We start from the raw sequence: 17,120 nt of genomic DNA, 5'->3' as shown, positions 1-17,120 counted from the left end.
CCAAGGACCAGCCAATCACACACCCTGCCGTCACTTGCGTAACAATGCCACTCTCAGCTGCACCCGACACATAGATTTTCCAGCTTGCCGGACCACAATCTAGATGCCAGCAGTCTGAGAGCCATTGTCACCGGGCTAATTAAGCAATTAACCCTTTCACTGCCACCACCGCTAAGTTATGAGCCCAGCGGACGCTCGTAATTTTAGAAATACCAATTATGACTTTAGAGTAATTATCTGTAACACGCACTGTCACCACAGACAGGAATGTTCAGAGGATTTATTCTATACAGTAGCACTCTTCAAGAGACAGGTTCGTTGTTAGTTTGCATTAAGAGCTTAGGGACAAGTATAACACTTAAAGTTTAATAATAAAAAGGTTAATTGGTGCAAATAAAATATTTACAGAAAAAAGTGTTTCAAAGAAATAGCGACATAATTCAGCAATTTAGAAAAATAAGGTAGAATTGAGAAATAAGGATACTTGCATTCAATGTCAAATAAGGATACTTGCATTCAATGTCCTGAGTATTATCAGAGTTTCAGACGCTGAGCCAGTGTGATCGGTTCTCAAACTTGATAGATGTTCCTTTCTTGATGTTACCATGAGAACTCTCTAACCCCATCTGCCTCTCTCTTTTTCTCTGAGACCGCAGGGGGTGTTAACATAGGTCCCTGACCAATAAACACAGTGGCCATGGGCGGCCCTAAGTTTGACAATACCAAGGAACCTCCCGTATAGACAGATTTATAACATAATTCATATCTTCCAACATCTACCAGTTGCCTTCTTGAACCTGATAGCTTATTGTGTAGCATTGAATTTTATATCCATAGATACCAAACACAGCCTATCTCATAATAACCTCTGACCCGTAAGGCATCTGAAAGCTAGCTTCTATTCTATATTTGATAGGGTGGTCATGCCTGGTCTTAATTCGATCAGTATGACATTTCTCATCAAAATGTATACTTATTGTGAATGTGTCATGTTCCTGTCTGCATTTATGAATTGGGTATGGATTGTTAGATGTTCTAATGAACAGCTTGGCTGTTGTGGTATTTACGACATGGCTCTGGTCAGCCTTAACGGATTTGCTCAAATTTACGACCGGCCTGTTCTGGAAGAAACCACATCTGCTAGGATTTCTGTCTGTGCTGAGATCAGGTTTCTTTGAAGGGCCATTTCTTTGAAGTTGAAGCCCCCTGCATTCCAGGAATTAATTATCTCGAGGAGGGGGCTGGGTGAGTGAGGGGCTTTGTAAACTGTCATGGCTGCTCTGACAAAATGGTTGCTTGTGACAGCTTTCGTATATCCAGCGCAGGATATCATTACACCTCCCCCTCAGGCGGTTGTATGGGAGGGGACTGCAATTTCCCTCCTGACGTAACCAACTGTTGCAGGCTCAATTTGTCACCCCACAGGTCCACCTTGCTACGGCGTTCACCTGTGTGCGGTCTGGTCCAATAGTAGTGCTGGAGAACCAGGTTCCCTCTGAGGAGTGGGGTGTCCTTCCTAGCAATACAGTTTGGCAGAAAACGTGGTTTGTGATGGGCGAGCTTCCGTGGTGCCCACACGATCACAAGACACCTCTGCTCAAGGATGGCACATGCTAACTTCCTAAAAGGTGCCTTCCTGCATAGAGGATGAGATTTTCCTCTCCTTTCGCATCCCTCTGGCCCAGGGCTGCATCTGGCCTAAAGGTAGGGGCATAGGGGGGTTCTGGGACTTGGCAGTTAAATTCCGGGGCCCATATCCCAAGTACACTGGCCAGTACCTCCGTCAGGGCAGAACGGTCCTTCTGACCCACTGGTGTCAAGGATGCCATTTTAGTCAGGGTACAGTTGGATTGGCCAGTCACAGGTACAGCTGAGCCACTACAGTCGCACCCCAGCATCCGCCGGTAGCCAGCTGTACCCAGGAATGACGTAACTAAAGTTTTGATTTGAGGAGCAGGCCAGGTCCTGGTAGCCTCAGTTCCAGATCTCTGGGTGCCTACTCCTCCCTGCTGTTCCCAGTACCAAACCGCTGCCATGTCCATCGCACAGTTACTGTGCAGAACTGTCAAACTAGGGCATGTCAGGTTGTTTGGGACTGCTGACAGGAGCCCTGGGTGTTCCACCCAGACAGGGCCAAACACTACCAGGCCCCTAAAGCAGGCCACTGCACAAGGTTCAACCCCTCCCCGTAGATCATGACCCTTAGGGGGAGGTGTCTGATGCGCTCTCAACCCCATCTAGCATTGTCGTAGATGCAGTCAAGCCACATGGGGTGGTGAAGGCTGGCTTGTCCTGAGCCTACCAGGTTAGAGGGTTTGGTCCACCCCCCTGCTCAGGTTCAGGATGGTTAGACAGCGAGCACCAGCCAGCTGCTTTGACATCTCATGGTTCCTGGGCACGGGGTAGGTCACAATTGCAGGGCTGACGTTCAGCCTGTTAAAGGCTCCACAAAGCCTTTTCTCTGTCTCCTTTTCCCCATCGGCCTGCGCCTCCTGTGAGACAGGGGAGGTCGCAGATATGGGGGGAGCAGACACCCAGGTGCCCACCTCGTGGACGTCATGGTGTGCCCTCCCAGGGTCTCCAATATCTCTGACATGGCATGCTGTAAGCACTGCCAGCAGCATAGATACCTGGAGGGAGAAGGGTGGTTTCAGCTGAAGGCCCAAGCCCACTCCCTGAGTGTCAGCTACAGCGAACAGGACACCTGTCTGTCCCAGTTCAGGTGTACTACTTCTGCCCATGGCATGTGCTGTGCTAGGATTCTGTGTAAGAATCAGGTTAGGCCACAGACCATTGTGTGTTACTCCAGGCCTGGTCCTCCTGATCTCACAGGGACCCTTACAGACCAGTTCAAGTGACACCTTCAATACATGCCTTTGAGGTTGACTGGACACAATGAGCAGCTTTTTAATCCCTTCAGTCTCCAGGCCTCCTGTCTGTTGGCCTGTCATACCTATCTGCTTACTGTCCCAGTCAAACTGTTGTTTACTCTCCTCAGCAGGGGGGCGATCAGCTACACTCCTCTTCTGCTCTAGTGTTTGGTCTGTCTGCAGTGCTGGCTTAAAGGCGGAACAACAAGTCCCATCCAGCCGTCCTGTGGCAAACAAAGACAGCTGCTGAGACTTACCAGAGGTGGAGTCCACTGGGTCAGAACAAGGAGAGGGCACAGAGACCTCCTCCTGCTGTTCTGCGACCAGGGCCTGCATCTCAGCTGCCTTTGCAGCACTGCGAGTGACCACCAACATTGGCAAAACACCATTATCACCATCAGCATCATCATCAGCATTATTATCCTCATCATTAGCATCATCATTTTTAGCATCATCATCATCAGCATCATCCTCATCATTAGCATAATCATTTTTACTCTTTGTAGCATTATTAAAGCATAACCCTGGTAACTTCACAGGTAAGGGGGCCTCCTCTCCTTCAGAAGATGGAGGACCTTGTAATTCAACTCTACCCTCCCCCTCCCCCTGCCCCTCCCTCCGTCCATCCATAGGTTGCCCAGACATTAACCCAACATCTGCACACAGTACCTTGTTAAGTCCAGGGTGTTCCGTGGAGGCATTAAGGGTGCTCTTAGGAGTGTAGTAAGAAACAAGGGTACCTAAATCGGCACCCAACAAAACAGCTGTGGGGATCTCGTCTGAGACTCCCACCTCTCTCATCCCACTTCCAGCCCCCCAATCAATGAAAACCTAGGCACGGGGTACTCGTGAGCGGGTCCCCCCGACTCCAGTGATGGTAAAAAACTTTCCAGGGATGATGTCCCTTCTTCTTATCACCTCTGGTCTGACCAAGGGGACTTCAGCTCCTGTGTCCCGGAAACCAGAAATGAGCCGGTTGCCCACTGTGACTGGCTGCAAGTTGGCGGCGGACACCAGGGCTTGCCTTGCAGCCCTGGCGTCAGGTACCGGGCCCACTGTGCTTGGGGCAGATGGTACTGGCGGCAAGTCTTTTCAAACGACAGTAGATACACCTCAATGTCACTGTCCTTTTCCATAACTGGAAATTTGGCTGCCTGGCTCACAGGCAAAGAGGAGTCCCTGTGCTCTAGGGATCCGAGGTTCTAAGCCTGTCGCTGCGGCTGGAGCTTAGCCATCTCCAGGTTGTGCCGACGTTCAGCCTCCCTCTGCGCAGCCTCTCTCTCAGCCTGGCGTTCCAGAAACTGCAGGTACGCTATAGGATCCATCTTCCTGATACGTTGTAGTGTTTCCTGCATTTGAGGAGAGTTTATGCTGGTTGCAGGCAATCTGGGGCTGGTCTGCTCATGCTGTGGCTTGGAGGTGACTTCAAGCTGTACTCCAGTGTCAGTCTCTGCTGGCCCATCCTGCGAGGCTGTTTCTGAGTCACTGGGCTCTGAAGTAACGGAAACCCTGGCTTCTGGTTCCGCCAGATTCTGGCTTGCCTGGATATCATGCTCCTGCAGGGCATGAATCATTCCTTCATGATTTTTGCCACTGACGTCAAGTCCTCTAAATGAGCACTCCGCACTCAGTTCACTTTTGCTCATTTTCTTATATTCTGATAAACCAGGCATGTTTGCAAGCAGAAGAGATGGAACAGAAAGCAGAGATAGGAAAGAGCTGTAGAAAGTAGAGGTTGCTGTATGTCTCTTTAAAAAAAAAAAAAATATGCACCGGCTTGTCTCTAAAGACTGTTTTCCACAAACTTTACAATCCTTCAGTGCAGAGCTAATTCCTAACAGTGCACTGAATGCTCTTAATTCAAAACTATTCCACGTATGCTGCCAGCCAATATGTGTTGGTGGGGGGTATCAGATGCCTGCCCTTCTCACTAACTCGTGACCAAGGACCAGCCAATCTCACACCCTGCCATTACTTGCGTAACAATGCCACTCTTAGCTGCAATTAACCCTTTCACTGCCACCATCGCTACGTTATGAGCCCAGCAGACGCTTGTAATTTTAGAAATGCCAATTATGACTTTAGAATAATCATCTGTAACACGCGCTGTCACCACAGACAGGAATGTTCAGAGGATTTATTCTATACAGTAGCACTCTTCAAGAGACAGGTTCATTGTTAGTTTGCATTAAGAGCTTAGGGACAAGTATAACACTTTTCAAAATAAAGTTTAATAATAAAAAGGTTAAAATTGGTGCAAATAAAATATTTACAGAAAAAAGTGTTTCAAAGAAATGGCGACATAATTCAGCAATTTAGAAAAATAAGATGGAATTGAGAAATAAGGATACTTGCATTCAATGTCCTGAGTATTATCAGAGTTTCAGAAGCTGAGCCAGTGTGATCGGTTCTTAAACTTGATAGATGTTCCTTTCTTGATGTTACCATGAGAACTCTCTAACCCCATCTGCCTCTCTCTTTTTCTCTGAGACCGCAGGGGTTGTTAACAGAGGTCCCTGACCAATAAACACAGTGGCCATGGGCAGCCCTAAAGTTTATGACAATACCAAGGAACCTCCCGTATAGACAGATTTATAACATAATTCTTACCTGACTTCTGTCACCGCTCCAGCACTGTCTCGGCTGCAGCACCGCTTCCCTCACTTCCTGGTCCCACAGGAGACACTAAGGGCAGCAGAGCCATAAGTGTCCCCTGCTGTCAGTCAAACTCATGAGAGGAGGGAGTGGGGGCATGGGTTACCGATGTGTTGTGTGTCTATGGATGCACATGTGCCATAAGGAGGCACTCCAAATAGAAAAGAGTGGACCGCGCCCGTGAGGAAATTCCAGAAGAGGAGGCAAAGGGACCTTTCTGCGCAATATCATTGCACAGCATAGGTAAGTATAACATATTTACTTTTTTTTTTTTTATTAACAATGTGTCCTTTCGTATCACTTTAAATGCACAGATCATCTTATAGTGAGCTCTATTCTTAAAATAGAGGGTCTAGTGACAGTGTATCTTAAGAGTTATTTTTTGTTTTGTTTTTTTTGCCTTTCATCTTTTCTTTATTGCTTCACTGCTTGCTATGCTGGTAATCCAGATCAAGCATGGCTACAAGACCTGTTAGTACATGGAACAAAGGGCGCTTCAGTTTGGAAAATCAGTCCTCCATAATGGTGGAAATAGGAAGGGAAAGGAGAGGAATGGACTTCCAAAATCATGCGGGGGTACCATGCTGACACAGGGGGCAGCTCTTCTAGATTGGTAGAAGCGACTCCAACTGTTTAAAGCAAGGAAAGCAAGAAGGCACTTCTAAGTGGAGCCGGTGATACTTTTTACTGTGCACAAAAAAACACTTACAGGATGGACGGACAATAGCGTCATAGATCGGGGTCTCTTCCCGATACTGCGGCTCAATCCTCCTAAGCCGTACAGCAGCAAGGAGATGGTGGAATGGAGGAGACCAAACAGGGGCAGTGACTTAGTCTGAGGCTGCAATGGAACGCACGCCTCGCCCGTGGACCGCACAAAGCGTAATGAAACCCCCCCCCCCCCCCCCCGAGTCCATCCATCCTGTAAGTGTTTGTTTTTATTCTCGTGTGCACAATAAAAAATATCACCTGCGGCGCCTTCTATCTTTCCTTGCATAAGACATTAGGATAGCTGAAGTGATCATCCTTGTTTCAGGTGAATCACTAGTAGTAGTAATATAGTAGTAATAGAAGTAGTGATGCAAAAGACAAGGCTGACGGCTTTGGAGTTTTCCTTTAGAAGCAAGTCAGTATTTGCAGCTCAAAATATTTCCTGACATTCATTTACTACTTAGAGCTGAGCACATTTTTTGAGAGACAAAAGAAAATAATTGCCAATAAGATGTTAGAGCACTAATGAATTTCCCATTAAATTGTAAGGCCTTTTATCCAGTGTGTGCTGTCCCTTCTGGCTTTCTGTAAAGCTGGGGGGAGGGACTTATTCTACACACAGTCCAATGAAAACTCTTCAGGGTTCAGGGATGCCTATCCCGCCTCCACCTAACAACTGTTTTAGTTTTAATTCCTACTACAGCTCATCCCTCAGTCATTACCTTTTGTGCCATTTGCCCCACCCTATTAGATTGTAAGCTCTCATGAGCAGGGCCCTCTTGTATTGTAACTGTACAGTCTCCCTTTAGATTGTAAAGCTCTGCACAAAATGTTGGCACTAAATAAATCCTGTATAATAATACCCCAGCAGCTCGTAAAGTTTAGAGGATATTTCAAAATGGATGGTAGATTAGTAACTGAGATCATACTGAACAGAGAGCACTTTAATAGGTGAGATTTTTTTTTTTGTTACCAGAATGAGCCTGAGCCTGCTCTCCGAAGAAGTTACCAAGCTGTGGAGAGAAATGGAGAGATTATCAGAGTCCGAGACACTGTCCTTCTGAAATCCGGTCCCAGGAAAAAATCCATGCCATATGTGGCCAAGATATCCGCTCTCTGGGAAGAACCAAAAACCGGTATTAGTAAACCTCTATTCTGTCTGTAGCCAGTATCGGGGTACACATGAACATATGCTTTGCAGATGTGTTGCTTTGTGGCAGATTTAATTTGTGTCTCTGTGGATGAAACTTTTCTGATGCTGCTTTTGAGGTTTATTGTATCATGTGGTTTAGCGCTTATATAGGTTAAAGCTTATCTCCATGTTTCCTGTCACTTTAAATAGTTCTTTTGGACCAAGCTGACCCAAACAAACTATTTCTTTCCCTAAGTGCTGCACTGGCTCTAAGCAATGTATAATACTGCATGTATCTTCAGCTACATAGAGTATACAGCGCTGGGCTTCGGCTGTGAGATATCTACTTCCTATCTCAAACCCAGAACAAAAAAGTCGGTTTGAGTGTCGCTTAGCCATTCATAGGCAGCATTTGGTGAAGGAAATGGTTTGCTTGGACCCGCCTAAACAGGAACAGGAAACATGGAGATCCGCTTTAATGCCACAGAATGCATGCCACTATTTGCAGTTACGTCTGTCTACAACATGCAATAACATAAAGTCCATTGGGGATGATTCAGGGGAGCATTTTCAGCCAGGTCCAGTTCACCCGGAGTATGAGTGCTCAGTTTACGGCGTACTCTTACCCACTTTAAAGCTGAACGCCAGGCAAGAAATACTGTACCTTTCACCTCTGCAGTGGCATCCCCTACACACTGCATGTGTTAATGGATCATTTTGCTTTAATTTTAATAAATTAAATTAAGAAAAAAAACATTTAAAGCGCCCCGTCCCTCTGTGTTTGTGCGCAGAAGGGAAGGCATACGCAAATTGCGCCCGCATATGTAAACAGGGTTTAAACCACACATGTGAGGTATCACCATTGTTAGAGCGAGAGCAAAAATTCTCCTCTGTAACTCTAAACGGGTAACCTTTAAAATGTTTTAAAGCGCCACCTATGGAGATTTTTAAGTACCGTAGTTTGTGGCCATTCCACAAGTGAGCGAAGTTTTAAAGCTTGACATGTTAGGTATCTATTTACTTGGAGTAACATCTTTCATATTATACAATAAAAATTGGGGTAGCTTTACTGTTTTTTTTTTTTTTAAAATGCATGAAAGTGTATTTCTGCACAAAAATTATCATTTGAAAAAAACGCTATGCAAATACCACGTGAGATAAAATTTTGCAACGATCGCTATTTCTCTATCTTTCCTTGACAGGCGCAGCTCCAAATCATCTTTAGACCATTGGGTTATGCTCCTCCAATCAGGAATAGGACACTAGGCAGGAAAAGGTTTTACCACGCCTATAGGGGCTGTCTTTGCAGGCATAACCCCACACACTCTGCTACAGCAGCCAGTTTGTTTCTGCCTAGTTTTGAACAGCCGGCTGTGGTTTCGGACTGGATATCCTAGATCCTTACGGTCTCCCAGCCTGGCCAACAAGCGTGAGCAGGTTATAGTCCAGAACTAAGCCTCGCCACGACAGAGCCCTGATGGATGGGGATGAGTTTGCGAGTGGACAAGTCCCGTGGGACATGATCAACCTGGATGTCCCTGAGTCGCAGCCTACCCCCTGGATGGCAGCACCCCCACCCCAGGTGGGAGATGGACTGTTGGGAGTGGCGCCCACCTGGTACCGTGGTATGGGGAGTAATACTGTCCCCACCAATCCTCTGGCGGTCTCAGGGTGGACGTGAGCCCCCTCCCTGGAATAGTCAGACCCTTGGGGCTCCCTCGGTTTCCCTGGCCTCTGGGATGTTAGGCCTACCCCCTCCAAGTATTTTCCCCTACCCCAGGGGGGTGGAAATACTTTATTGTGGCTGCGGCAGCGTTTTTCTGCGGGGTGGGGGGGGTGACCTAGTCCTGGTGGGGACCCTCTGATTGCCTCTTGTCTGAGACCTCTTCCGGGGGTCTGGGAGACCACATGGGGGCTGCTATTTTGCTGTAGATTCATGCTTTTTCTCCCATCGAAATGCATGGGCAGTCATTTTTTGTTAGTTCCCCATAGAAATGCTTTGGGCGGCCATTTTCTTGTAGTCCACAATGCTGCTGGACAGGCGAACGGCATGTAACACAAAAATCTAGCTATGATAGTTTTACTTTCTGTTTCACAAGAACGTGCTGGACTCCTGAGTGGTTTTCCGTTGGCTCTTTTTTTTTTTTTTTCAATTTTATTTATTTATTCAAAAGAGACAATGAAAATATTCCAATACATCATTTCAAGTCCATTCTACATTATAAAGCATTCAACACAAAATTATTTCCAACATCATCTGTTAAATTAAATTCAATCGAGGCTGTAGGACTTAATTGATACAATTAACTAAAGTCATCGATACTCTCCATAGTCCCTAATATTTTCTAACGTTATTTAATAAAACAAGAAAAAGAAAGATAAAAAAAAAACAAAAAGAGAAGAGAAAAAAAAAAAAAAGAAAACTTATAAATCAAAAGCTTCTCCCTCTCTCTCCCCTCCCCCCTCAACTGTTATCCCATGAATACTTTAGCTCCTTATCCTTTATATCCTCAATTCCTGTCTCTTTCCGTTGGCTCTAAATCTGGCATTATCTGTTCTTTAAAAGCCTTCTTTTGAAAACATTCAGGAGATTCCTCTGCTTTCATTTTCTCAGAAGGTTGCCTTTTTGGTGGCTATCACTTCTGCCCGCAGAGTATCTGAATTGGCGGCGTTTTCTTGCCGCTTGGTGGTCCACAGACATGAAGTGGTACTTTGACCAAATTAGTCTTTTCTCTTACGTCCTCCGACAGTCGCCGCCACTTCATATTCATCACTAATGGGGTTATTGACCTTTCCTCCGCAGGAGTAGCTAGGCAACAAAATTTGTTAATATCAAAGATTTTAGCATATCCCACCCCTAGGGGGTGGTCCCCTCAGTCAATACCTCCCTGCATTCCCAACCCAGTTTCTAATGCCTAGCTTAGGAGTAGCAGGCTGATCCTGTGCTGGGGCTCTCAGTCTCAGCCTCTATTCTCTTTTTGATTTTATTTTGAGTCTTTTTCTCTTTCTTTTACTTAGCTGTTATTTTTCAGCATTAGTTAGCTTCTTCGGATGAAGATGATCATGCGGAGCTGGGTCTCGGAATGGCCACCCTGGATCCCAGGGTTCAGGGCCAGGGGCTTCCCAGCCTGCCATCGAGCGTTCAGCGCAGGTTTCCCTGGCATATTGAACGACCCATCCCTGTTCGCTGCAGGGATGCTATCTGTGAGGTGGCTACCTCACTGGACGCCATTGCCGTTTCGCACCGCAGTTCCACTGCGTCCTGGCTGCGACACTCCCTGTCCTCAGTGCAGCGGTTTGGTCGCTGGAGAAGGCTCCCCACGCCATCCGGACTGGTAAGTGTAAATCTATGTGGGGACCTGTCTATTTGGGTGTCAGTCTGGGACTGTGTGACCCTGCATGTCTGTGTAAATGCTGAGCTCCCTGTCAGATTCCTGTGTGGAATAGCTGCCTGTCTGTGGGCTGCGAGGGGGGGGCTCTCCCGCTCTGCTGTGTGAATGCATGAAGCAGTCTGGGCTTAGACATGCTGTGCGGCGATCGCTACTGCGGCCCGCCATTTTTTTGCGGCAAATTTATGGTGACCGGTCCTGTGTGGTACGGCGCAGCGTTTTGGCGCCAAACGCCGCCATTTTGGCGGCGATCGATCAGGCCACATGTCGGCGCCATTTTCTCTTTGCCTAAGGAATCCTCAGCCGAGCGGCCATGTTTGTGTAGCCTTACATAGGCTTTATAGGGCGGTCAGTCATTGCATCACTTCCTTTTGCTCTGGGACAGCGATCGGTGGCAGCAGCCTGTGTGATCTCTCCAGGTTTTACCTTTCCTTTTCCTGTATTCCTTGCCCAGTGTTCTTATCCCTGTGGGGGTCGGTGTATTCAGTAGGGTGCGGTGGGCTACGCTCGCCGCGGTCTTAAAGGGGCGGTACTCCTTTTTTTTCTACTTTTGCTGGGGCATGGATTCTCAGGATTGCAAGTTTCCTCCCACCTTGGTGGGGGGCCAAGGGGCTGCTGCATCCCCCGAGGGGGCTGATCTGGCTACTATTGTGGCGAACTTGGCTGCTCAGGTGCAGATGCTGGTGGCTGATCCATCCACCAAACGGCCCAGAGTGTCTATTTCCTCTGATTCAGAGGGCGATGGGGCTGCTATGGCTGGAGTGCCCTTCTCAGGGTCTCACTCATCTCTAGACCTTGTGGGGTCTGAGGGGGAGGCTGAGGTAGAAGGGGTTGATAATTCTCCCCCTTTGCTCGTCTGAAGAGCTTGCACTCATGGATGAGTTGGTTGCTTCTATCAAGCAAACGCTGCATTTGCAGGATGAACCATGTCCTCCTGCTTTGATGTCCTCTTATGGGACGCAAAGGAAACGCAAAACGTCGCAGGTTTTTCCTTGCTCTGCGGAATTTCAGCGCGCGGTTGATGAGCAATGGCGCAATTTAAAGAAGCCTTTTGCTGTGCCGAGTAGGTTCAAGCTGCGTTATCCATTTACACCCACCACTGATGAGCGTTGGTGTGTGCCGCCTCAGGTGGATCACACGGTGGCGGTTTTGAATAAATCCACTGCGATCCCTGCTGAGGATACCCCGGTGTTCCGGGACCCGACGGACAGGAGATTGGAGTCTCTGGCCCGTCATGCTTATACGGTTGCTGGTTCTATGCTGAAGCCTATTTTTGCTTCCATTATGGCAGCCCAGGCTATTGCGGATTGGACGCAGGTGCTCAGGCGCACCCTGGTGGCTGACTCTGCCCCGCCGACAACTTTGGCTATGGTGGATCAAATTCATCAGGGTGTCATGTATTTGTGTGATGCGGACTTAGATTTAGTCCCTTTGGCTGCGCGTCTTTCAAGTGTGGCGGTATTGAACCGTCGCCTGATATGGCTGAAATGTTGGTCTGTTGACCAATCTTCTCGCAAGACTTTAGCTAATTTGCCCTACGCGGGATCTCGCCTTTTTGGCGAATCTTTGGATACTCGGATAAAGGGAATTTCTGGGGGTAAGAGCACTCTCTTGCCCCAAACTCACAAGAATAAGTTTGTTTGTGGTAAGAAGAATACCTCGAACCAGGTGTGTGTGCCTATCACAATAAATATAGAAGGAAACTAAATCATACAAAATAGATCCATATTCATAATAAACATACTAAATATTAGTGCAATACTTTAAAAAATACTTCATGTGTTCAAAATGCTCTAGTGACCAATAAAGTGCTCAGGTGCATATATATATACAAAGCAAAGTGTCCTCAGTGCTTCACAACTAAATATATAACAGTCTGGGTGTAAATAAAGTCCAGATAATTAAAATAGGTATTCAAGTGAAAAAAATATATCCATAGGTGCAACTCCTTCACCAAACACCGTGTTGACAATAGTGGGGTGCTTCTCCTTATCCCCTCTAGGTGCTCTAACCGCTCACCTTCAGTACTAAGGGTAAAAGCCTTATCAGTAATCCTGGGGGCTCCTCTCCAATTTTATACCGTGATCCACTGGGGTCAGATGTCTGGGCTGCTGCGGGTGACGTGGCTCACTCTCCCTCTCCAGAATCCCCACGGTCCCAATGGATCTCAAAGCAGAATACTCAAAATGGTGCAAGTATGTATGACGGGTATTTTTATTAAGTATAATTAAAACCACTCACATTAGCTGAATAAACAAGACGCAAACAGGATAGCGTCGGAGTGGGATCGCAGTCCTCACTTCCGCGATGTGCGTCACTTCCGGTCCGAACGTCCCTACGCGTTACGCCACTTCCGCGTCACGTGGCCCTGAACTATATATTTAGTTGTGAAGCACTGAGGACACTTTGCTTTGTATATATATGCACCTGAGCACTTTATTGGTCACTAGAGCATTTTGAACACATGAAGTATTTTTTAAAGTATTGCACTAATATTTAGTACGTTTATTATGAATATGGATCTATTTTGTATGATTTAGTTTCCTTCTATATTTATTGTGATAGGCACACACACCTGGTTCAATTTATTTATTTATTTATACACCTCCCAGAAGCGCAGTACCCCCCACCTATTTATATCTTTGACACTGTTTGGTTACCAGCCCCGGTACTAGCAGCATCTGGGTTCTCCTTTAACCCCTTTTAATCGCCCTTGTTTAGACAGCGCAGGACTCACTACACCATTCTCAAGAAGAATACCTCGTTTAGGCCCTCTCAGGGGTCCTTTCATGCCTTTCGGTCGCACTATAAGGGCAAGCCCTTCAAGGGCCAAGGCTCCCAGAAGAAGCCGTGGACAGGTAAGCAGAAGTCTGGCCAGTCCGGGTCCGCTGCCCATAACAATACGGCCTGAAGGGACGCCCTCACCCAGTTCTGGGGTGGGGGGACGTTTGCTCGGTTTTCTTCAACCCTGGCTGAACCGCATTCGGGACAGGTGGGTTCAGGAAATCGTTCGATCTGGATACAAGATCGAGTTTCTCTCTCGGCCGGCGAGCAGATTTTTCCCCTCAAACCTTCAGCTATCTCCGGAGCGCTTGCAGGATCTGCACCTGGCGGTGCGGGACCTGCGGGCCCAGGGAGTGGTGGTTCCGGTGCCTCATCGGGACAGATTTCGGGGGTTCTTTTCCAATCTGTTGGAACAAAAATAACCCCTGAGGATTGGGACTTTCAACGGCAAGAATCAGGACTTGAGTATGAAAATATATAAATTTTATTACACATATGATAAAGATAAATTATACATAATCACATATGAAGTATATGATAAAAACAAGGTCATAGATACGTCTTGGAACCAGGAGGGTCTGAGGTGTCTGGATCGGACTAGACGCGTTTCGGTCCAAATGCCTTTCTCAATGGTCCACAAAACACCAGAGCTCAGACTAGGAGCATAAAAGGTAACAATGAGTATAATACAAAACGTAAGTATGAGGTTAGATTTAACATGTATTGAACAATGTTAAAAGCAATGTAACACATAATTCATTATACATAGTGTTTGTCGTATTTAGATGTAAAAAAAGAGGGGGGGCAAAAAATGCCTCTATAATTACGTACCAGATATGTAAGACCTCTGTGGAATCCAGGACGTGAGACCAAAAGGATGGGCCTTGGTGAATGAGAAAAAGGCCTTCAATTGACTATGGCCGCAAAGAGTATATGCTAATCAAGTTGGGTCTATACAAGATAGACTAAAGCAATATGATAATATTTATATGGGTTTCCAGGGGAGATTTCAATACTTGTAAGCCAAATACACAGTGGTATGGCAAATGACAGTGAAAAAGGAGCTCCACGGACAGAAAGTCCCACGAGGATCTCCAGAGTGAGGTCAGAAACGCACAGGTCATCTAGAAAGTTATGAGAAGATATAGAGGAAAAATTCAATGAAGTATGTCAATCATGGAAAATAAAAAGGAAAATAAGACAGGATATTGTGGGTACAGAATACCTGTAAAATAGTAGTAGAATAGGTATGTCCCCCGATGGATTTATGATGCTGGGACGTGTCCAGCCATGCATCCCTGTTGACATGGAATATGTCAAGCCTAAAATCATGAGGGATATCAAAGGGTAAATAGATAGGGAGTAAATGCAAAGGTAGAAAAAGGTCTCGTTTCCCAACGTGAGTACTACAGTTGGTAGGAAAAAAGGAAAAAACTAAGTAGAGAAAAAGCTGAGTAGTGAGGAGGAATATGGAAGCAGTGTGTAGTCTGGGATGAAAGTTACTAAATGAGAGAAAAATAGTACTAGTAGAAGTCTCAAAGGGTGCCCAGGTATCAGAATAAATATTAGCCAGAGTTCAATGGCGGAGAACAGATATCCTAGGAATCAGAGATAGGAGTAGCCAAGTAAAGGGAAAATAGTCCCAGTAAAAGTCTCAAAGGGTGCCCAAATACCAGGAATAAATGTTGACCAGAGTATTGTGACAAAAGCGGGTCCTAAGAGCAGTTTAGAATATCCAGGGAGAAAGTAACTTACCTGTGTAGGTCTGTGCATATGAGTAATGGCGGCGCGCTCTGAGTAGAGCGCGGTCCGCCATTAAGTACGCCGGCGCATGCGCCGGAGCCTGCGTCCAGTCTCCTCCCAGGGCGAGTGTGGACCAATAGAGGTCCCCCGTGTCCGGAGCGCACAGACGCCGCCCACACATGGTTGGCCGCGGCGTGCGTTCCGGGCACGCCGACGCACAATGTCCGGGTCTGAATCTCCGCTGACGGCGGGATCAGGTGACCGGTGACGGGGCGAAGGAACGCCCCCATGTGCGCCGGGGGGAGAATCTGTACGGGAAGCATACACTGTCACTGACATTTGGCTGCAGCTAAGGGGACAGAACCAAGACTATAGACATATAAACAAGGCAAACTCTATGTTTACACAAAAATACAAATATAAGGAGACGGATGTAGATTGATATTGGATACTTTGCAATAGCATTCAATAGGAACAGGAGCAAAGGACCACTGCAAGGAAGGTGTATTGAATAGCCACATATTTACATAAAAAGAAGGCAAATATAGAAAAAAGATATGGATTGATATTGGATACTTTGAAATAGCACTCAATAGAAAACAGGAGCAAAAAGCTACTGCAAGAAGGGTATATTGAGTGACCACAAAGTGGTACTTGTATGTTATATGATGTAGAGAAATTTATTTATTCTATATGTGTGAATAAGAGGGAGAAAAGAAATCATATCCTATATGTTATGGGTATGTGGATGTGTTATGGTAATTTTGAAGTGAAGCATGAATTACATTTAAAGACATTACCCCAGGATATTATCATAGGATAGTGTCCTCAAGAGGGAGAAAAAAGGGGAATCGTGTCCAATATGCAATGGGTGTATATATACATTTGGTAATTTTAAAATGAAGCAGATATTACACAGAAGAACATTGCCTCATAATATTGTCGTTTAACCACAGATAGATTATGGATCCCATCCTCCTGATGAGAACCCCTCAAGGAAGGGCTTGAAGCTGATGTTTTCATTGAGTCCTGGGGGGATGGTAGCTCTAAGGTTATGGATCCATCTGGATTCCCTCTGTAAAAGAGTTTTGTCCCAATCTCCTCCTCTGCTGCTGGGGTGCACACGGTCAAGGATGACAAAAAAACAGCGTGGGAAAATACCGCTGTGTGTGGTCAGGACGTGTCTCCCAAGGGGGAGATCGGGATTGCGTTGGCGCATACATGTAATATGTCGTTGAGCTCGTTTATGAAATTCATTTTTCGTTTTCCCGACATAAAAGCACCCACAGCAGCAGAGGAGGAGATAGACTACTCCTATCGTTTGACAATTATAGAAATGTAGAGGTCTGTATGGGGAACCATTAGGCAGAATTATATTGGGGTCTGTGCAGATGTATTGGCATATATTGCACCCTCCACACTTAAAAGTTCCTAGGCGTTTACAGGGATCTTGACGAAATTCTCCTGTGTATTCACTTTTAACTAACTTGTCCTTGAGTGAACGGGTCTTGCGATAAGTTATCGCCGGTTGGTCAGTAACAAAGGGATTAAGATGTGGATCACATGTAAGTAAGTGCCAGTATTTGTTAAGGACATTGTAAACTCTATCATGTTGTTTCGTGTACGAGGTTATAATACGTGCCTGATGTTGGATCTGATTATTGTCACGTGAAGTTTTGATCGATTTTTTGAATATGAGATCTTGTCGTTGTTGCGATTTGGCCCTACGATAGGCCTTTTTAAGGCAAGTTTGTGTATAGCCTCTGGAGGTCAATCTTGTTCTAAGTTTATCTGCTTCCAACTTGAAAATGGGGTCTTCAGAGCAATTGCGTCTGA

The 17,120-nt window shown here is 46.2% G+C and overlaps 1 protein-coding gene across 1 annotated transcript in view; it reads left to right on the top strand.

Moving 5' to 3' along the window:
- The window catches only part of BAHD1 (bromo adjacent homology domain containing 1), a 396,729-nt gene that overhangs the window by 317,326 nt on the left and 62,283 nt on the right, over positions 1 to 17,120 (top strand). The window contains exon 4 of the mRNA XM_082275407.1: positions 7,213 to 7,372. Within this exon, the coding sequence (XP_082131533.1) occupies positions 7,213 to 7,372 (160 nt within the window). The remainder of the gene's footprint in view (positions 1 to 7,212; positions 7,373 to 17,120) is intronic.

Source organism: Pelophylax lessonae, assembly GCF_965119305.1.
Source record: "Pelophylax lessonae genome assembly, chromosome: 13".
In the NCBI taxonomy this organism is placed as follows: Eukaryota; Metazoa; Chordata; class Amphibia; order Anura; family Ranidae; genus Pelophylax; species Pelophylax lessonae.
This window is presented reverse-complemented; position numbering and strand designations above follow the sequence as displayed.